Source organism: Chlorocebus sabaeus, chromosome 17 (assembly GCF_047675955.1).
Source record: "Chlorocebus sabaeus isolate Y175 chromosome 17, mChlSab1.0.hap1, whole genome shotgun sequence".
NCBI classification, from domain to species: Eukaryota; Metazoa; Chordata; class Mammalia; order Primates; family Cercopithecidae; genus Chlorocebus; species Chlorocebus sabaeus.
In genome coordinates this window covers 53226471-53248328 of record NC_132920.1, presented here as the reverse complement: position 1 = coordinate 53248328, position 21858 = coordinate 53226471, and the positions used below count along the sequence as shown (strand labels likewise).

At 39.4% G+C, this 21858-nt stretch overlaps 1 protein-coding gene across 4 annotated transcripts in view; it reads left to right on the top strand.

Annotated features, from left to right (window-relative positions):
- The window catches only part of ELOVL5 (ELOVL fatty acid elongase 5), a 77539-nt gene that overhangs the window by 28792 nt on the left and 26889 nt on the right, over positions 1-21858 (top strand). For 3 of the 4 annotated variants that reach the window (XM_007972230.3, XM_007972231.3, XM_073006075.1), the window contains one exon: positions 20556-20621. In XM_007972230.3, the coding sequence (XP_007970421.1) occupies positions 20564-20621 (58 nt within the window). In that variant the 5' untranslated portion in view covers positions 20556-20563. Of the gene's footprint in view, positions 1-15883; positions 15932-20555; positions 20622-21858 lie in introns of those variants that run through there. The other variant, XM_007972229.3, reaches the window with a different exon arrangement.

The following is a 21858-nucleotide window of genomic DNA, read 5'->3' as shown; positions in this document are numbered from 1 at the left end:
CACCTTACTGCAAGACAGTAGTTTAAATGAATTCAAGAATCCTGTTTTTAAAGTGAATGTTTTCAATCATTTAAAAAAAATAAACATTAGGATAATAAGCTGGTTTCTAAGGAGTTAATTTCTGATAATTACAGCGAATACTACAGGTGATTTGTTTTTTCAGTCCTAAGAACTTTTTAAGGCTGCCTGCAATTCAATGTGTGATTGGGTGGGACTAGCAAGAGGTGGGGCCTGATAGTCTGGAAGGAAACCTTTTCTGAGAGGTGTCCTAGCATAGTAGAAAAGACACTAGGACAAAAGTTAAGAAATGTGGGGTTTTTTGGTTTTGTTTTTGTGGTTTTTTGTTGGTTTTTTTGTTGGTTTGTTTTGAGACAGAGTCTCATTCCGTCACCCGGGCTATAATTTTTGTAGAGATGGGGCAGGGTCTCACTGTTTTGCCCAGGCTGGAATTATGTGCTTTTTTAAAGCATAGAAAAAGGTAGAAGAAATAAAATTATACTTACTTATGTAAATATATTTATGTCAGTTTATATATGGTAATAGCAAAGTTCCATGCTAAATGCTGTACATGAACCGTCTCATCTGATTAGGTATTCATGTTATTCCCATTTGAAGAGAATATTCCAGGTGAGGAGATTGAGGTTTTCAGACATGCATTCGCCCAAGTTCACTCCACTTAATTATAGATGGTAGAAGGATTAACATGGATTCAGCTATACTCTTGGTAGCATTTTGTTTTTACTTCAAAATGAAACAAATATTTTTTTCTCTACTTTCCATATTTTCTATAGTAAACATCATTTTACTATAGAAAAAAAATTTATTGTAACGTGGGGAGGCAGTAGAATGTAGTGGTTCAAAGAGTAGGCTGTGGAGTTAGTTGGCCTCCTCTCAGTGTAACCTTGGGCAAGGGATAGTGGCTGTGTGCCTGGGTGTACTCATCTGTGAGAGGGCTGGCATGAGGACTGAGATTACCCTTGTAAATATACAGCCAAAAGACTGGCACATAATAAGGATGGAGTGAGTGTTAGTTGCTATTATCATTATTATGTTCTGCAAAGAAAAGGACTTGAAAATAAGGGAGAAAAAACATCATTTGAAATAGTGGGCTGGATTAGGTTTTTAAATGGTTATCTGGTTCTCTTGGAGAAACGTTAATGTGATGAGAGAAATCACTTTGGAAAGCTTCTTTATAAGCATTCGGTCATTAGCAGACTATTTAGTGAAGGAAATAGCAATTTGCTAAATAATTCAGCCTCCTGAAGTGTGTAATTCATGTTTGAGTATAGCTGGCTTAATGTTTTCTTAGGACAGTGGGAATACGTAAGTCCCTAAACAAATGTGTGGGTTAGGTCCTAGCTTAAGGATGAACTTCTTACATTTAACACTATGAACTTAATATACAATTTATCTTTCTTACTTTACCCTATAAGAGAACATGTCAGTACAGTGAATTTCCACTAATTTGCACTCCGCTAATTCAAAATATATGGCATGCCTCCTAATCCAACAGGTTATGAAACATACACATTAGACTATAATCAATTTATTAATAAAATTAGTAAAGTGGTGAAGTTCTAGGTGAACAGAACTTTCCATATTCTCTTCTTGCAGTCTGCTTACCACCCCTCCATACACCCACAGCCCCCATGCTTCCTCACTCACTACATGGCACCTGCTCCAGCGTGAGAAGCCAGGAGCTTGGACTCCCTCCTCTCCCTCACCTTGCCCACCCTGGACATCTCTCCTGTGTGGCCCCTGCATTGCCTCTCCTGCCTTGCCTTTGGAGGGCCCCATCTCTCATCTGGACTCCTGCAGTCCTTTTTTAACCAACTTGATGCTGATGTCACCCTCTTTTCAGCCTCTCGCCCCCACTTTCATCCCTTCTTTACCAACCCCCCAGTTTAAAAACAAACTCGAGCTCTTACCTCCTTCTCCAACATCATTTTTCACTTTTTCGCCTCTGCCTTCTGTCTGATCCCCACTAGCAAGCCTTAAATATTACTCTCTTTGCAGAGCTTCACCTGACCTACTGGTCCCCATACAGAATTGACTGCTCTCTATTAATTCCCCCACCCCCACCCATCCTTTTCTTCTGTACATACTTTGTCGTGGCACATAGATCACTTTATTATGGTTATTTACTGTTTCTCCTTCCCTTGCTAGAGACTTTTGACCTCTCTGAAGGCAGATTTGTTGTCTTGTGGATTTCTGTGTCTCCAGTGCCTATCACAGTGTTAAATGTATGTTTGATGAATGTGTGCTTCTGATGATGATAAAAATAGCTGCCACGAATTGAGGTGTTTATGCATTATGCCAAGTACTTCATACAATTTTATTATCTCATTTAATCCTCACAGCAACTCCATGAAGTATAAGCATTATTGTCCCCATGTTTATGAGTTGGGAAACTGACATCTATATAGTTTTAGCAGCTTGCCCAAGGTAATATTACAGTGTATGCTGTTACAGTATAGTTTCAGAGCCTAGAGAACTCGAACTGAAATTACACATATTACATATTACATCTTTCTCATAGAAATGGTGAGACTCTAGTCCTATTGCTGCCACTTCATTCATTATGAGTTAAGTAGTTTAGAGCTGGTCTGGAGATCTGTCCACCACTGACAGCTAGGGTTTTTAACTTGGAGACTACTGGGATTTGGGGGAACGCTGTAAATGTCAGTTTAATTCAAGCTCTGTCATTTTGAGATGGAGAGAATTTCCCTTTTGCTTTAATCAGATTTTCACAATTGATATGGAATCCCCAGAAGTTTAAGAACAACTAATAAAACATTTCTCCAAAAAATTATTTTCCAAAGGCTGGATGACTAATTTATAACAGTACAACCCTTTCATAAAGTGGAGATTATGTGTTTTGATAACTTGACTATGTGAATGAAAATGATTCACCTTAGAGACTAGGTTTTTTAAAAGTGTCAATTTTCTTTAGATTCTGTAAACAGTCATTCCTTTATCTCTTAAATGGAAAACTACTTCTCTGTTAGGGACTGAAGGTTTGTGTCCCGCCACTCTCAATTCATGTTTTGAAACCCTAACCCCCAAAGTGATGCTATTAGAAGGGTGGGGCCTTTGGGAGGTAATTAAGTTTAAATGAGGCCATGAGGGCTGAGTCCCTATGACGGGATTAGTATTTTTATAGGAGGAAGAGGGACCAGTACTCTCTCCACCCGTCCCCATGTCCCCAAGTCATCTGAAGCCAGGAAGAGGACCCTTATCAGGAGCCTAATTTGCTGGCACCTTGATCGTGGACTTCCTAGCCTCCAGAACCCTGAGAAGTAAATGTTGTTTAATCTAGCAGTATGTGGTATTTTCTTTATAGCAGCACAAGCTGGCCAAGACCCTCTCCTTTTGTTCGCCAACCCAGTTGCAATTTTTAAAATTGTTCATGTATATGAAAAAAATCATTGCAGAAAAACATAATACATTTTAAACATGTCACTGCTTCTATAGTTTCATTAATTTTCTTCAAATAATTGTTTTCTTTGGATTTTGTGTAGGAAGTATGTGATAGCTTTTCCAAATCAAGGTAGGATATTATGTCCTATTTTATATCCATCCCCTAGCCCCGACCAGTAAAATGTTCTTTCCTTTCAAGGGTGGGTGTGTGTTAAGCTGTTGTTAATTTGTGGTGATTTTTTTTTTCTTTTTATTTTTTTTCACTCAAATTATGACATAAGACATCAATTTCTGTGTTTTGAAATGAACTGAAAATATGAGTCATGACTGGAGGAATAGCTAGATTTCTGAGCTGAAGGGAAAGGACCAGGTTCTCTGTCCCTACTACTTGCAATAGTGCCTTACACATTTGTTGCTCAGTAAAGGCATATTGTTAAATGATTATATATGCCATTTTACAATCTCAGTTCTGTTTCTAAAATTTTCACGTGATTTCTCCAGGAATGCATTTTCTGTAATTTCTGTGCAGGAATAGGTATTTGTTTCTCCTTCACTATGTCCTTAATTTTCATTTTGGAACCCATTGGTGTCTCTCCCTCGGTGTGCTGGCTGTAGGTGGGCACCTAATTGACTTCATGTTAATTTGATCACTGGCTTTCCTTCATTTTGTTACAGCTAAATGGCTCTATGACAGCCTAGAGTTGAATACTGGTACTTGCAGAGAATTGAAATTAAGGAAAAATCGTATTAGCCAGTCAGAATATTCAGTTACATTAATGTGACTTGCTAAAATCCTACAGTTCCACTAAAATGTAATCATCTTAGGACCTAATTCTCAATATTTCACCTTTAGTGATTGTCAAGGAGGTTTTAAACACAGTGGCTCGTTTGTTGAATGTAGCACTTGGTGAAAAGAGGAAAAGCATTGCCAAGAAGAGATCTAATCTTGCTGGATAATTTCCAAGGAGGGTTACAGAAGACGTCACCTCAGCCTTTTCTGGGAAACATCCTCTGTGCTCTGAAGAGCTGTGGAGATTGAACAGCTGTTTGCTGATGACAGGCAGCAAAAGGCCCAGAGCAGAGCACAAGCGTGGTGGCATCACTCTTTAGCAAGCTATAGTCATGTAGTGACTGCACCTTGTAAAAGTGCTGCTTAACCCTTTTTTGCTTCTCAGTGCATTGACAAGAAAGTGATCCAAAAGATGGAAGAAAGCATAGTTTTTTTGTTTTTATAGTATGGTAAACTTTTATTATTTTTCATTTTCAAAAACATTTGGAGTCTGACAGTCTAAAACTAAGTTACCAGCCGAGCGTGGTGGCTCATGCCTGTAATCCCAGCACTTTGGGAGGCTGAGGCAAGAGGATTGCTCGAGCCCAGGAGTTCAAGGCCAGCCTGGGCAACATAGTGAGACTCCTTCTCTACATTTTTTTTTCTTTAATTAGCTGGGAGCGGTGGCACATGCCTGTAGTCCCAAGCGCCTCAGGAGGCTGAGGTGGGAGGATTGCAAGAGCCTGGGAGGTCAAGGCTGCGGTGAGCCATCATTGTGCCTCTGCACTCTAGCCTGGGAGACAGAGTGACATCGTATCTTAGAAATGAAATAAAACTAAGTTTTCTATGTACCATATATTAGAAAGGGAAATGGCCAGGAAACTAACTGCAGGAACTTATATAAAGCAGTGGAGTCTTAATACATTTATAGACTTTTATCTCAATTATCTGTGCCTACTCATCTACAGTACTGTAAAGTGAGATTTGGCATTTATAATTCTGACTCTGAAATACCTCAAGATAACAAAATGCCTCTGAATCATCAAAGATTACATTTTAATCAGGAGGATTTTATTTGGTATCTTTCATAATTTTCTTACTGTTTGACAGCAGGCCTCTTTATGAGATGTATGATTCCTTGAAGTGAATTAGATCATTGGGTTGATCAAAACAGTACCCCCATCACCTGAGTAGTCTGGATAAATAAATGTGTACTGGGAAGCTTCATCAGACCACTGTGAAAATGAGTAGTTGAAACACCAACATTTAGGTAAAGCCTTACACAAACCTTCCTTTACAGTTACAGGTGCCAAAAAAGTCACCACCACATGTGATTGGGTTGGGGAAGTTGAATTTTTAAAAAATCAAATGCTCAGCGTTGTTGGTTTTTCTCGTGGTCGTAAATTTTTTTAAAAAACTGAACTTTTTGAGAGAATTGTAGATTCTTATGCAGTTGTAAGAAATAATACAGAGATCCCAAGTACTCTTTACCCTGTTTCCCCCAGTGGTGACGTTGTACAGGACTGTAGCACAATATCACTACCAGCATACTGACATTAGTGCAGTCCAGATACAGAACATTTCTATCAGCACATGTGGCGTTTATAACCACATCCTCTTCCATCCTGCCTTCACACCCTCTGTAACCCCGGGCAACTTGTTAATCTCTTTTCCATCTTTATAGTTCTGCCATTTCAAAAGTGTTTTATAAATGGATGACCCTTTTCACTTAGCTTAATTTCTTTAGAGATTCATTCAGGTTGTTGTATGTATCAAGTTTGTTCCTTATTGCTGAGTAGGGTTTCATGGTGTGGATATACCATGGTTTGTTTTAACAGTTCACCTGTTGGAGAGTATCTTGGTTGTTTCTAGTTTTTAACTATTATGAATAAAGCTGCTGTGAATATTCGTGTACAGGTTTTTATGTGAACATAAAGTTTTCATTTCTCAAAAATAAATGCCCAATAACTTCATTTGAATTATGACATGATATTTAATTATATTCCTGTACTATAATTTCTGTAGCAGAAGGTTACTTCTAAAAGGTTGCAAAAGGTTTCATCTAGAAGGTTACTTCTAGATGGATACTTGAAGGCTAACCACCTTTCAGTTTTTGTTACAAATATCATTGATGACAATCATAAGTCAATCTTAGTGCACATCTGCTTTTATTTCCTTAGCGTAGATTGTTAAAAGTGGGCTTGAATGTATAAAATACTAAACCTTTTTTTAAAGTACCTCTCCTTTTCTTATTTTTAATTTTTAAGTATATCTAATTCCAGAGCAATGTCATTACCTTAGAAAGAAACATCATAAACAGTATCAGTCACTTCTCATTCCTTCGTTTCCCCAGCCCCTGGCAACCACTGATGGATCTGCCTATTCTGGACATTTCATGTAAATTGAATCATCTGTGGCCTTTTGTGTCTGGCATCTTCCACTTTGCGTAATGTTTTCCAGATTCATTCATGGTATAGCAAATGTCAGTACTGTATTCTTTTTAATGGCCGAATAACATTCCATTGTATGAATGTACTACATTTTGTTTATTAATTCATCAGTTGATCAACTTTTGGGTTTTTACTTTTTGACTATTACAAATAATGTTACTATGAATATTTGTGTACAGTTTTTGGAATGAATGTATGTTTTCATTTCTTTGGGTATATACCTAGGAGTGGAATTGCTGGGTCATATGGTAATTCTGTTTTTCAGTTTTTGAAGACTTGCCATACTATTTTCCACAGCAGATGTACCATTTGACAGTCCCACCAGCAGCAAGCGCCTGAGTATTTCAGTTTCTCCATATACTCGCTAGTATTTGCTATTTTCTGTTTTTATGATTATAGCCACTCCAATGGTTACTACATGGGTCTTTTTTAAAAAAGAACTGTTTTGGCAACACTGCCTCGCTTACCTACCAGGTATGACAGCCACAGGAACACTGTTTATGTTGAAGTTTCCAGTGGTGTCAATTGGCTGTCTCTAGGCTTCTGTAGAAGAGGAAATTGTTTAACTGCCTACCTCTCCTGCCAGAGCACCAGACTTGATGTGAAGTTCTGTGAAGAGCCCACCCAGTCACCTGTCAGCTCATTTAGCCACACTGGAGAGTCTGTTGAGGTACAGAGGGGAGTTACCAGTGTCGTTTTTGGACTCAGTTGCTATTTTGGAACAGAAATTTGCGGAATCCTTTAAGCTGAAAAATTTCCATGCTAGTATGTATCATATGAATAGCAATTACTTACCCTTTCACAGAAAAAAACCCAACAGTCTTTTCTGTGTGTAATGTGAGATAAAGCCTGGAGGGGTTTGTGGTTTTCTTTTTAATAGGTGACAGTTGGAAATTTGTTGCAGATCACAAGCTGCCAAATAATAGCTTTAAGATGTACTTTTTAAAATCAGCTGTGTGATTGGCTGGGTGCAGTGACTCACTCCTGTAACCCTAGCACTTTGACTTTGGGAGGCCGAGGCAGGCAGATTGCTTGAGCCTTGGAGTTCAAGACCAGACCAGCCTAGGAACAGAGTGAGACCCTGTCTCCAAATTAACAACATCAACCAAAAAATCAACTTGTGATAATTGTAAAGAGCACAAGTTTTGGACCAGCTACAAATTTAAGTAACTTAACTTTGTGAGCTACTTAACAGTAAGTAATGTGATTAACTCTTAACTCTTCCTGGTGTGCCCGAAAATTTTTTGATTTTATCACTGAAAACCTTATATCCCGGGAAATCCCCCCAGAAAAACAGGACAGTTGCCTACCCTAAGCCATATAAACCTAGAGTTAACTAACTGGCTCAGTTTGTTATTTGAGCAAGTTACTTAAGATCTGTGAACTTTAGTTTCCTCATCTAGAAAATAGGGATAATTCCTTATTGAGTCTTTGAAAAGATGGCTACATAGTAGGCTCTTCGTAAATGTTAGATCCCTTGTCTCAGACTAGTAACAAAGTGTTGTATTGTTTTCATAACTAAATTCTATACTTTAGATAATAAGCCTTTTCACTTCTCTTCCCAGTTCCAGTTAAATCAAGGGGGGGGGGGGGCGTTTATATTTTATTAGGCCATGCTTGTAATTGGTGCCTTAATTATGTGTAGTAACCAAAAGGAAGGCTCGCAAGAGGAAGTAGAATTGACTTGTAAGAACGTCTTCTTCCAACCCCACTGACCTTGTTAATTTCTAAGCCTTTTATCTATTGTTAACAAATTACCCCCAAATTTGCCACCTTAAAATGCAGAAACATTTACTATCACACGTGTTTTCTGAGGGTCAGGAGTCCCAGCAAGGCCTAGCTGGTTGGTTTTGTCTCAGGGTCTTTCATGAGGCTGCATTCATCTGAAGCTGACCAGGCCAGAGGATCTGCTTCTGAGCTCATTCAGGTGGCTGTTGGCAGGCGGCCTGTTTCTTGCCACATTGTCCTCTCCCTAGAGGGAGAAGCCACAACATCTGTTAGCACCTAATCTCAGAAACGACATACCATCCCTTTTGCTTTATTCTGTTGGTCACACACCCAACCCTGGTTCATCGGGGAAGGGTACTACATAAGGGTGTGAGTATCAGGTGTACCAAAATCTTTGGGGGCATCTTAGACTCTGCCTCCCATAGATACCATATTTACTTGAAGAAAGCTTCAAGTAGTCTAGGTCATGTAGTCTAGGTAATGAAACGAATATAATAGGAAGCAGCTCAGCTTAGGACTGATGATAATAGAGCCAGAGCCCACATTTCTCAACTAGTGTTCAGGTTCTTCCTATCACCCATTTTGCCTCCTTCCAAGGAGTGTATGAAATTACCCTTGGCCAAGCGTCTGATTTGGCGGCAGCAGCAGCCTGTCAGCAGTGTTCCATACTGCCCCAGTTCAATATGATGAAACAGAGAGTTACTAAATTCCTTCTGTGTCCCAACAACAGCTACTAGGGATTACAGGGAGCAAGGCAGATGTGTTCCTTGTTCTCACAGAGCTTTATAGACTTGGCCACTGTTGACCCCTGGTAGTAATGGTGTTAAGGATCTCCTCTACTGATAGTAATATTTCTACAACAGGATCCCCCAAAAAGAGCTTACCAGTAAAAAAAATCCGTCAGGTGCAGGATGGATTAATGCATGCTTATTATGTGTGATGTGTACCATGTCACACAGTGTTTGAAAAATATGAGAACTGATCTCTACCTTGGTATGAGGTTTTATTTCAGCGTGAGAGATGGTTTGAGAAAATATGATTACTGTCCCCCCGCCCACACATCCCCTCCCCCCAGCTGGTGGAATTAGAGGAAACGGGGAATTGCTGCAGAATTTGTTGGAATAAAAAATAACTTGTCCTCGAGATCATCATCCTAGTCTAAGCTCTACCTCTGTAATACAGTACATGGATACCGTCTGGGTGATAAAAATTAAAGGGCGGCAGGGGATTTTAGTAAGCATCCAAAAGCTAAATTTATATATGTAGAATTGGTTCCCAAAGCAGGCTGTTCCCCAGAATTACCTAAGGATCTTTTCAAAAAGATATTTCCTAGCGTCTATTGAATTAGAATTTCTAGGAGTGGATCCCAGAAACCTGTTTTTAAAGCTGTTAGGTGATTTTAAGATGCAGCTAGATTTGAGAGCCCATTGATATGAAACTCTAGAAAGTCATTCATTCATTGATCCATTCATTATTCATTCATTCACTCATAGTTTCAGTGAGCAATCAACAATTGGTCAGGCACAGATCCAGACACTCTAGCGATAAAACGGGAACACCATAGGCTCTGCCCCTGAAGAGCTTAGAGCCTAAAGGGATGTGGACAGATGAACAGATAATTATAGTGTAACTGATAATCACAGCACTTAAAAAATAAGCCTGTAATTTTATCACTGATTGAGATACAGTAGAAGTGATGATGAGAGTATGAAAATGAGGTCAGGGAGGATTGCTGCCCCTTTACTTCCCATCTGGGTCTTAATTACAGAGATCTTAAAGGACTCTGTTACCAAACATCTTGTTCCAAACAACTTTTTTTTTTAACTTGATAATGTTATTTTAAAACTACATAGTTCTGTATCTTTTTCTCATAAAACTATATGAATTCAGGCAATACTAACACATGTTGTCACCATCTTTTATGTAAATACGTGAAGATGTCCTCTTGAGAGACTGCATGGGGTATTTTAAGAATGGTAGGCAACAGAGTTGGAGACGTGGTTCAAATTCTGACTCTACCCAACCTCTGTGACCTTTGACAACTCAGCCCCCTTTTCAGTTATGGTAAATGAATAAGTTTATTGGCCATCTATTATATGCTAGTTGCCAGGAGTACCAAAAAAAAAAAGGCTTATCAGATGCAGATTTATTTCTGCTCTGTAATAAGGTTGGGATAAACACTGGTCTGCTAGAGAAGTCAATGACCAGCATCTCCTTGACATTTCAGAGGAATTTATCTAGAGTCTTTTACAAATCCCCAGATTCACAAGTGTCATTATGGTGTGTGAGTCCATGCCAAATAGAGAATAACAGAGCTGTGAGGTATGGATGTGAGCACGTTTCACTGCCCATGGACCTTGCAGGGAACTCCAGTTTATGCCTTAGCAAAATTCTTCCATAAACATTGAATATGAAATTGATCATTGTCAAAGGTCTCTGTAATGATGATAATAATAGAAACATTTTTACAGCACTTGCTGTGCCACACACTAAACATTTCACATATCTTAACTCATTTAATCACATGAGGAAGTTAATGTAATTACCCTCATTTTACAGTCTAGTAAACTAAGGCACAGAATGTTAAGTAACTTGCCCAAGGTTACGCAGCTAGTAAGTGGTGAAGCAGGGATTTGAACCCAGGCTCTGTGGCTCCAGATTGTGTGTTCCTAACCACTACCACCCAAAAGTGGTTGAGCCACAGATGTCTTTGCACACTGCTTACTAATTTGTACTGTGTCAGAGGTCATGTCTGTCTCTGTCACCGTCCTGTTCCTCACAAGCAATACTGCTTGACAGAAAGTAGACACTAATTAAACAGTTGTTAACTCAGTGAGTCAACTGCCTTTCAAATGGCTGGTAGCCTGAAGAGCAGTCATTCTGAGAATCACTGGACACACAGAAATAAAATCAGTCACGAGGATGACTGACTCCTGCACCTGATGGATTTTTTACCTTGCTTCACTGCAGCGTTGTGGACATTAATTAGTTACTGTCAGCAAAGTTCTATGTGAAAGTGGAGTTCTGAGTCCACCTGCAGCAATCTGGCCTTCACCCACCAGCAAGGAGCATTGTGTGTGAATTATCGTTGTCTTCTTCCAAATAACAGTGCTTCACCCAAGTAAAAGTTATCACCACTTCTTCTAGTTTCAAAAGAAAATTAAGTTGGCAGCTTTAAGATGGTAAAACTTTAAAAGAGTAATTTTCTACAGTCATGAACCCTTTTCTGAATGCTCGTTTGTTTTGTGAATTGTTGTAAGTGGTCCTTGTCTTGACTCTGCTGAGAACTGGGGGAAGAACTTTGAACTTGACTACCTTTGGTCTTTAGCTGTGAATAAGAATTCCCCTAGAATAAAGTTCTAAAATCATGTTACCCTCCCTCTACCAACTGCTGAAAAAATTTTCTGTATCTGAGTTTTTTAAGATCAAGTGTATTTGTGTATTGCCTTTCAAAACTAGAATACATCTTTATCTCCCAGTGGAAAAGAAATTCCCTTGAATGTTTAAGAGGTGTGTGTGTGTGTGTGTGTGTGTACATGTTTTTGTTTTTGTTTTTTATGGGTGCGCACTTTACAAAGTGCCTTTACTGATCATGTAGTAGATGAGAAGAGAGCATCTCTGTTAGAGTTCCAGATAACTAGCACTGAGAAAGTTTTCCCCGAGGAAATGTCATCTGTAACTAGGATTTAGTGCGTGTTTTAGGATGCTGCCATTGTGGAGTCAGTTGTGCCATTTTCTTTTTATTTTGTAATAACAGGTGTATCTCCTCATTTATACTGTCATCAGTAGATAATTATTATACTCATAGGACAGCTTGGAGTACTTGCTGTTAAAGAGTTTGGACTCTAAGGAGTTGCAGTTTGTTCCCATAATAACTGAACACAGAAGTATCTAGCTCATATAAAAGTTGAAGTTGTTGTATACTAAATGAGTTGTCTAGACAGCAACAAGAGGGGCAGTGGAGTGGAGGTAGGCTTTGTAACACTTCATCTGGGCCTTGGAGAAAAGGTTGGAAATGAAGGCAAGAGGACAGGGAGGAAGGACCACAGATAACAGCCACTGGTGTGACTCTTCCGCCGTGTTAGAAGGATGTTCTTCTCCAGCGATGGTTAAAAAGTGCTTTTTAATTAACTGGTGGCAGCCAAGGAGCAGGAAGTGGAGGCTTCTGTCTTGACCCTAAACTTATTTTTGTACAACAATTTGACTGTTGCAACATTTAAAAGTTTCCCCTCCAATTATCCATTATACCAGAATGAAGTTGTTCTGCCTTCTTCAGCTGTGGAGCTAACCTGTGGCAGTGCTTTGTAGAACCTATCAGTGCCCCAGTTTTGCAGTTACTCATCTAAAACCCCAAATAGGGCTGTGTTTTTTTCCTCCATGTATGATATATGGCAGGAAAAATGACTTTATCAGAGAATTACAAGAGTTTGTTGTGTCCTTAGAATGGAGGTTAGAAAGTATAAGAATTCTGTGGGGAAAAGACAGACAATAAGCATAGATTCAGAGTGTTAGGATGATAGTACGCAATCAGATGTACCACTGTTGGTGTGGTAGATCTTTTTGAGCCAAGATTTAATCCAGAGTTATCATTTATTTAAATGCCAACACTTTAACATGAATTGTGTTGTCAAGTTACTTTCATTTCTAAAGCTTGTTAGTACTTGGATGTTCTTTCCTTTATGGTCTTCATGACATTTTGTATTTTAACATTCCTAAGCAAGGTGTGGTTTTATTTGGGAGCTGATTTTCCCAACCTAGAAAAATCTTTTTAAATTCTAGAATCAGGGTTGTGACTACCAAATTAAAGCACCGTTTAATTTTTCATTTTGTGTAACTGGCAGCCAACTTGAAGAATGTTCCCATGCCTCCCTAACACGATTTGACTGATAAAAGTGATGGATGGGAATGAGAGAAGAGAAAATGCAGGGAAATCGCATTCTGATCCCTTGCAGCACATGGGTTTGTAAACTCAGCTGACTCATTTTTAGGTGAACAATAACCATTAAAAAACGTAAAGCAGGATATGATGAAGTTAAGCTAGACAATAGCTAAACTTTTTTAAATCAAAAGGAATGTGACTTGACTGATTTCACAGGAAAGGGAGCTTTCAAAGCAAACTGACTGCTGCCTTAGAAGCCAAACAAACCAAGACTTGGCCCTAAAAAGATCTTTACTGCTTTAGAGTCAGCAAACAGCCTGGTTGTGGGTTTAGGAAATAAACTTTTCTTTAATATAATTATTATACCAACTCTTTACTCTAATACATATTTTTTTAAATCTTGATATCTTTTAAAACAGATTTGCCTTAAGATCCCAGTACTTCTCCTTTGCTGGGCAGTTTTCTCACTCTCTCCTACTCCAGGTAGAAATGGCCAAGATGCTTAATATTTGCACTCTCCTAGAGACATATACTTCACCTTGAGAATTGTGACTGTGCCTTCTCCTCATTAACCCCAACCACCTCCTTCCATTGTTGCCACCTACCCCCATTCCCTCATGTTCTCTTGTCCTTGGGAGCCAAGTGGAAAGGAGGAGGAGAGGGACTGATTTGCTGTAAAGCTTATCGTAGTGTCTTTTTTCAAACATGCTTCTACCAACTAGTTTGATTATTAGTTCAAAGTGAGCACTGATGTTGACTTAACCTCCTACATATGATTCGCCTGGGCATATACTTGCCCCTGGAGGGAGTTGAGCAGTGGACAGATGGCTTTTCCATATGAGCAGGACTCTCTTTAGGGCTTTGGGTTTTGCTCTGTGTTCTGCTCGTGTTAGTATTTCCAGGTTTTTGTATTCCAGGCTGTGGTAGTTCCAGTCTCTCTCTCGAATTCAGGCCCAGGGGTCCGAAAATTCTACAACACTTAGTATAGTACATGGGGAAGGAACTAGCCGGGAGCACAGAACTGATCCATGGTGGTGGGGGTGAGTCAGACGAAGGTGTGCTGAACTCCCTTACACTCTCATGCTCCTTTCAGCTGTATCTTTAAATATAGGGTAGTTTATAAAGAGAATGATCAGCTCCAATCAATTTTTTGTAGTGAGATACTTAAAATGAGACACGATTATAATATAGTTGCATGGTTACCAAAAACACTCCAGAATTTTATAATGGGAAGTGGCTTTTTAAACTAGGAGTGTCTTTTGGAAAATGTGCGCTAAAAAGGAATTCTTTAAAATTGGTTCTAATTTACCTGCCTGTAATCCATTTTTACTGTCATTATTTTGTGTGCATGGCTCTTGAACTAGTGAATAGCTTTGAGAGATCATTTTTGTTGGGATTTGTTTTTCACTGGGCCCTATTATTACTCTCTGTTGTGACCTGTAATTCTGGGAAGCCCCCTAGGTTGAGTGCAGGTCAGAGACTCCTGGTTAAAGAGGATGGGAGTTGATGCTTTGGCTTGGTGTCAGCATGGTCTTGTTCCTGGGACGTGCTGGCCACTCCCAGCCCTGTCCGTTTTCCTGTCAGTGTGTGGGGAACCAGCCAGATCAAAGAATAGCTTATTCTTTTGCTGCATGTAGGACTAAAGCTCCTTTTCCACGGAGCCTAGTGCCTGGGCTTGGTCCCTGCTAGTACAATTGTACAGAGCAGCTGTGTTCCCACTTGACCCAGCTCACCCAGGCTGCCTGTAGTGTGATGTGGGTTATTGAAGTGTTATGTCATTGGCTCATGTAGCTCAGAAGATGGGAAACTGCACCAGTGAGGCCAGCCACAGACCTGGCAGTGTGATTGGGCATCTTTTGTGAAGTAGGTCATACCGTTCCCATAAATCCAGATTACTAGGCAAAATGTCAAGAGTTTTGCATGGCCCTGTGCCTCCCATTCCTTTAGTACAAAAGAGTATAACTCAGCCCACAGACCACTCAGCAAGTGCCCAATTTACTTAACAGGGCAGGCCAGCCTTGCCTGGTGATGAAGAATTCATTTGCTGAGACCTTTGTACTGTTCATGTGGCATAGCAGATGAGGCTCAGCAAGGAAGATGGGAATGAAAAGGGCATGTTGCTGGCAGGAGGGCTGCAGGAAGGAGGGTTAGGAGATGGTGGCAGTGTGAGCAGATAAGGATTGGCACCGTCTTCTGTTCCTACCCCGTTGGCCACATGCTCTCTGCAAGGTGTATATCGTGACTGACCTCTGTCTACTGCTGAGCAAGGCCTAGGCACCAGGCAGAGAGTGGAGGACAGAAGGCCTCCCATGGTGCTGCCCACTCCTGTCGTGGCCTCTGGTCCTTGTGCCTGCCAGCCTAGCCATGGCCCCAGGGCTATTGTGCTCATTTGTGCCTCTAAATGGAACACCCTTTCCCTTGGTAGGCATGTGGCTTGGTGTCACTATTCAGGCTCTGCTCTGTAGCTACCTTCTCAGGCAGCCTTCTCTATGTTTTCAAAAATAAATTCCCACTCCATGATTCCAGCCCCTTTATTCTGCTTTATTTTTTCTTGCTAACAGTTATTTTGCATATCATATTGTACATGTGTTTCTGTCTGTAATTAGTATATGTTTATGGTCTTTCTCACCAGGCTGCAATCCCAGGGCCTTCGGGCCTCCATGCCTGGCGGGTGGCAGGCACTTGGTAAGTGTGTGGTATGATTGAAAAGTGAGTACATGGTATTGAGGGACACTAGTTATGGGGCTGCCTTGGCAAACATGACGTTGTATTGAGTAAATGATGAAGCTTTTGGTGAAGATGTCTCTTAGTAACCTGTGCAGAAACAAACAGCCTTGCCTGAGAAGATTACAGTATATATCCAATTGTGGGTGTGATAGGGGAGAGTTTGGGGGAAATATTAAACATGCCAGAGTCCAGCCCAGAATCAAGCTTGGGATCCACGGATCAGGACTCTCCTGATAGGGCCCGTTGTCCAGGGGCTACCTCTACCTACCCCTTCTCCCTTTTCACTGTAGTCATTTCAGAAACAATAAGCAGGAACAATAATTTGAAAATTATCATTTCCTCCCATGTATCTGTTCTTTTAGAGAATGTTTTGCTGGCTATTTCAGTATATTCCTAAGTTTGATTGTGAAAAGTTCTGCAAACCTAGGAGAAAAATTCTCAAGCCGAGAAGAAATGCAGTCTAAGAACAGATGTACTGTTTTTGACAAAAATTGTTTCTTGCATGTGCTTTTGTAGAGAACACGTTTCATTTTATAAAGTCGAAAGAGTGCTCCTGTGCCTGCCAGCTTCCGCAGGGCCTCTGTTCAAGATGGTTTAGACTCAGATTATTTGGGACAGATGGCTTGTAACAGGATTCTTCAATATCTCCAAATACTAAATTCCACAGTCTCTTTTGGTAGCCTGCTGCTGGTTCAGTACTCTTGGACTGAAATTTTACCTTATGTTTAATCAAGCTGCTTTTCTGTTGCCATGATGTTAGCCTAGATTCTCAAACTGGACTATGTCCTAGGCATTTGTCCTTATGGTAATAGGTCATTTATCGCAATTCCTGGGCTTCATATTTTTCCGGGGCCACTGCTGTTATCCCTCTCCACTCCTGCCCCACCAATCTGTATTTTCACTTTGAAACATTTCTTCACTCTTGTTTCCAGCTTCTCTATTTCCTCCTTACATAGAAACTGACCCTGGCTACAGCCCTCTGAAAGATCTCTTAATTAAAAAGTGAAATGATTGATTCCCTTATTTTTGTTAGACATATTCCTCCTGTTTGATCTCAGAATACTGTCGTTTGAATTTTGTTACAGCATGGTTTTAAACATATATTCAGCTTATATTCGCATGCATCATTCTACTGTCTGCTCATTTGCAAACTGGATTTTGTTTTTGCTTTACTGTATCTGACTTCTTTTCCCCGTTATGAATGTCTGATTTTTTCTAGGTCACCAGGTATGCTCCTTTATGTTTATCCCTATTTTGGCAATCCTTTGTATTAATATACAGTAGGTGCTAGATATTTGTGTATTTAATTAGTACATTCCTTTTAGTTTTGTCTTTCGTGTTTGGGTAATATCTGTTTCTGACAAGTTCCTCTCTTGATATATTATCAGCTCCCCCCCACCCCTGCCTTGCCCCCACCTTCTCTTGCTGTCTCTCTAGGGGTGTGTTAGGACATACAAGTGGACATTGTGGGTTGTCAGAATGGTTGGGGCTCACTGATGGACAGGGACCAAGGACAATTAATGATCCACAATGCACAGGACATTGATTGTTTCCACTGGAATGCCAGCAGTGCCCCTGCTGAGAAGCAGAGACAGCCGTGGGTGGTTGACAGTATTCATCATGGAGCCAATCCTGTGGCAGACATACATTCAGAAACATCTATTGAGGGCTTCCTACATGCCAGACGCTGCTGTAAGGGCCTTATTTATATTACCTTATTTAATCTTCTTAAAGGCAGTTACTTTGGTCTTTTCCCCATTTTTCAGAAAGATTAAATAACTTGTCCAAGGTCACGTTGCTAATAAGTGAAAAAAAATGGGGGGGTTTCAAACCCTAGTTTCTTATAAAGAGTCTAGCATTCAACCTGCTTAAAGTCCCTTCATGCTTAATACCTGATTATTGTACATTTAATATGACCCATAAGTAAGTAAGTTAATATTACCCATTAGGTAATAGAATCTAGGTTTTAAAATGCCTTGGAGGAACGTATCTGTCCCCAGTGAGCAGCTTGTCCATCAGTTATTCAGTCCATTAGTCACAGCCTTTATGACCTTGTTCCTTCTGACTTCCTTTCATTTGGCTGTTTGGGATGCAGCCAGTGGGGAGCAGGGAACCCTGTGACCTTGATATACATGGCCCACCATACATCATAGATGAAATTAAATTGTGTTAGTGTGATTTCATTGTCACAAAATCATGATGATTGTCTTCCAAAACTTGGATTTTTCTAGATGATTTTCAATAGATGTTGAAAAAATAGACATAGCCAAATTATCTTTTAGCCAGTGCCCTTCCTGAACCCACCTCGGGCAGAACTTTTATAGCCTTTAAAAGATAAAACATTTCTTATTTAACTGTGTTTTAAAGAGGAATTCTCTTTACGAAACGTAAGGCTAAACCTGTTCTCTTCAGCACCAGGATTTTCTAGAATTTCTTGTCTCTCCTGAAGTGGTTCAATCTAGGGCAGGAAGATGGCTTAGGACAAAAATGGCCTTTCTTAGGAATACAGTACATTAGTACCCCCTCATCGTCAGGGAGTACATTCTAAGACCCCTAGAATGAAAGCCTAAATCTGCAGATAGTACCAAACACTATATTGTATATAGTGGGTTTTTTCCTATGCATATATACCTGTAATAAAGTTTACTTTATAAATTAGGCAAAGTAAGAGATTAACAACAACAATAATAAAATAGAACAATTAAGTAAAATAAAAATTATCTGAACATGAGCACTGCGATCCTGAGGCAGTTGATTTGATAACCCAGAAGGTTACAAAATGACTCAAGGGTGAAGAAGTGTCTACAGTGAGGATACGCTGGACAAAGAGATGATTCCCTTCCCAGGCAGGATGGAGTGGGACTGCAGGAGATTTCATCACGTTACTCAGAACAGTGTGCAATCTATAACTTATGAATTGTTTATTTCTGGCATTTCCCACCTAGTATTTTCAGGCTGTGGTTGATTGCAGGTAATTGAAATCTCAGAAGGCAAAACCGTGGACTAAGAGGGGACTACTGTATGTTAAAATTTTAATTGTTGGATTGCAGAAGTGACCTTGTGCTAAGGTTGTGTAACTATTGAGAGGCAAAGGTGGCTGACCTGGTTATTGGCAGATGGGACACATGGGGAGCTGGTGCCTTCATTTCCAGCCATGAATTGGTGTCAGCACCCTCCCCAGTCCCCCTTGGGCAGGAAAGCTGTCAGGAGAGAACCCTGTTAACTACTTTGAAAGTGTCATTGATGGTTCCTCCCGTCTCTACCTCCCTTCTTATCTGGATTGACTTAATTGTAACTACTACAACCATTAGATAATTTCATGGATAAAGTAATTTAAAATTAGCCAGAGAATACATACGCTTCAGTGTCGCAAGCCAAGGAAGACAAATGTTGCTAAATGATTAAGAGCTTAGTTAATAAAATCAATTCTGCCTTTGCCCTTGGAAGTTATAATATTGATGATTATTCCTGTAAGAAGAATGGCCAGGAAAGTTGAAAATGTATGTCTTTAATATAGAAAATCTAGTCAGTATGCTTATGAAAAGTTGATTAGCTACCCTCTAAATATAAATCTTAAATTGGGAAAGGTTGGGAGCTACAGAATCTTAGAAGATGGAGGTAAATCTTTAACTGATATCTCCAAGATGTTTTATTAAGTGAAAATAAGCAAGTAATATATACACACTTCTATATATAATAGTGTTTTTTTAAGTTTTTTTAACTGTCATCCCCACAGTAAGAATATATTTTACATCACAGCTGAGTATATTATACTTATAAATATGATATAATAAAACTAAAGTTTTATGAAACTATATTCATTGTCACTAAGAGCAAAGCATTCTGATTCTTTATTATGATCAATTATTATTTTTAATGCTAATTGACATGATCATCTACTAATGGGTTGCAACCCACAATTGTGAAAACATCCATTTAGCATGACCTCTTTGTGCTCAAAAGAGGAGAAATCGCTGGAAGTATGCTGAAGAAATGTTACCATTAGGTTCCTTGTGATGCATGGCTTGGTGATTGGTTGAGGGAAGTAATGAGATTTTTGCCCCTTTTTTCATTTTTAATATTTGAAGTTTTTTACTGTAGACATGAAGTACTGTAAAATAATAATCGATAAAAGTAACAAGCGGAAAAAACTGTCTCGTCACTGTGGCATTCTGTTCCCTGATATGGCTCTTTCTTGTCTTACCTCAAGTCCTCAGTTGTTGCCCAGACAGGATCTTTTCCTGTCTGCCACTTCTCGTTCCAGTTAGTTCCACTTTTTTCCCCACTGAGATTTCAGCTTCACGGCAAGAGTTTTTATGGAACTGAGAAAAGAAATTCAGAAAACTGGCACTTCATTTATAAAGTGAATTCACAGAATCATGTCTTTCCTTTTATTCTTCAACTGAGATCTAGCACAGAAGTCACTTTTGTGAATCAAAAAAATTCTTTTAACCTATGGAACTGAACTGAACTTTGTCCGTGGCATATTCGTTGAAAAGAATTTTTTCTTTTGTGAAAAAAATATTGTATAAAAAACATTTTGAGTAGAGATTAATCAGTATCTTTTTTTTTTTCTTAATAGGTTTTAAAATGGAACATTTTGATGCATCACTTAGTACCTATTTCAAGGCATTGCTTGGCCCCCGAGGTAAGGTGGTTTTTGGCTTTGCTTACCTTCTGCGGCCTCACTCCCTGCCTGTAGTCACTTGTAAATATTGCATGAGGAGATACTAGAACATGTTAGTATTTTCTATGATAAGTCCAAAACTTTATCCTGGATAACAAGGGATTTGGAGAAGTCTCTGACAGAGACACCTGCTGTGGCTGGTCCTCTGTTGACTTTAACTGGAGTTTAAAAATATGCTGTAAAGCTTGTAGCCGGAGAATACTATAGATTTCACCATTATTGGTGGCATGTTTTTCTCAATTCTTGGCAGTCTCTAAGAAAAACTAATTTCCAAAATGCAGAGGTGCAATAGGAGTTTAAAACTCGTCCGCTTTTACAATTTTAATTTACGCTTTTTAAGGTCTTCTCATTTCATATCGTGTTAACTCACTGGTAAATATGAACTTTACTTGCTGTATCTTTCAAAAAGTAAATCAGCTCCATATTGCCTTCTTTTGATGTCATCTGTAAATGTCTTTAAAGTCTTTTCTGTAAGAAAGAACTTCTTAGGCTCACAGAAAGATTCACAGAAAAACTAGAAATGGCTTTTAAACAGACAAAAAGAATCTCAGTTTCTCATGATTTTTAAAATACAAAAGAAATAACAAAAGGACTTAATCTATTAGTATGGCAGAGATGAAATAATAGGTTTCATGCCACCTGTGGTAATAGTGAAGGCATGGAGAAAGAGTCAAAATGGGTACAACCTCTCTGAAAGGCTGTTTTGCCTTCTGTTGGAATTAAAATGCACATGTCCTTTTACCTAATCATTCTACTCCTCATACTTTATCCTATGGCTAGCCTTGATCAGTTATGCAGTGATGCGTATCAGGATGCTCAGTACAGCATTGTTTTTCAAGGAATCATCTGGATGCCTGTCAGTAGGGGACAGGTTATGTAAATTAGTGTATGGCCAGTTGAACAAAAAAGAATAAGTTCTAAATCCATCTGTGTGTGCTTGGTTTGAGATAGTGCCTTACTTTAGCGGTAAGGGACAAAAAATCCAACTCTAAATGGCTAAAATAATAATGAAAAGTATTAGCTTGCATTACCAGGTGGGGCAATTCCATAGTTATTTCAGGGACTGTATGATGTAACCAAGGATCCTTGTTCTTGTCATTTTCTACTTTGCCACTTCCAGGTATCAGCAGCTCTGTCCTCAGAATGGGTCCCCCACCTCACACAGTTGTAGGATGGCTGCAGCAGCTCCAAGCAGCAC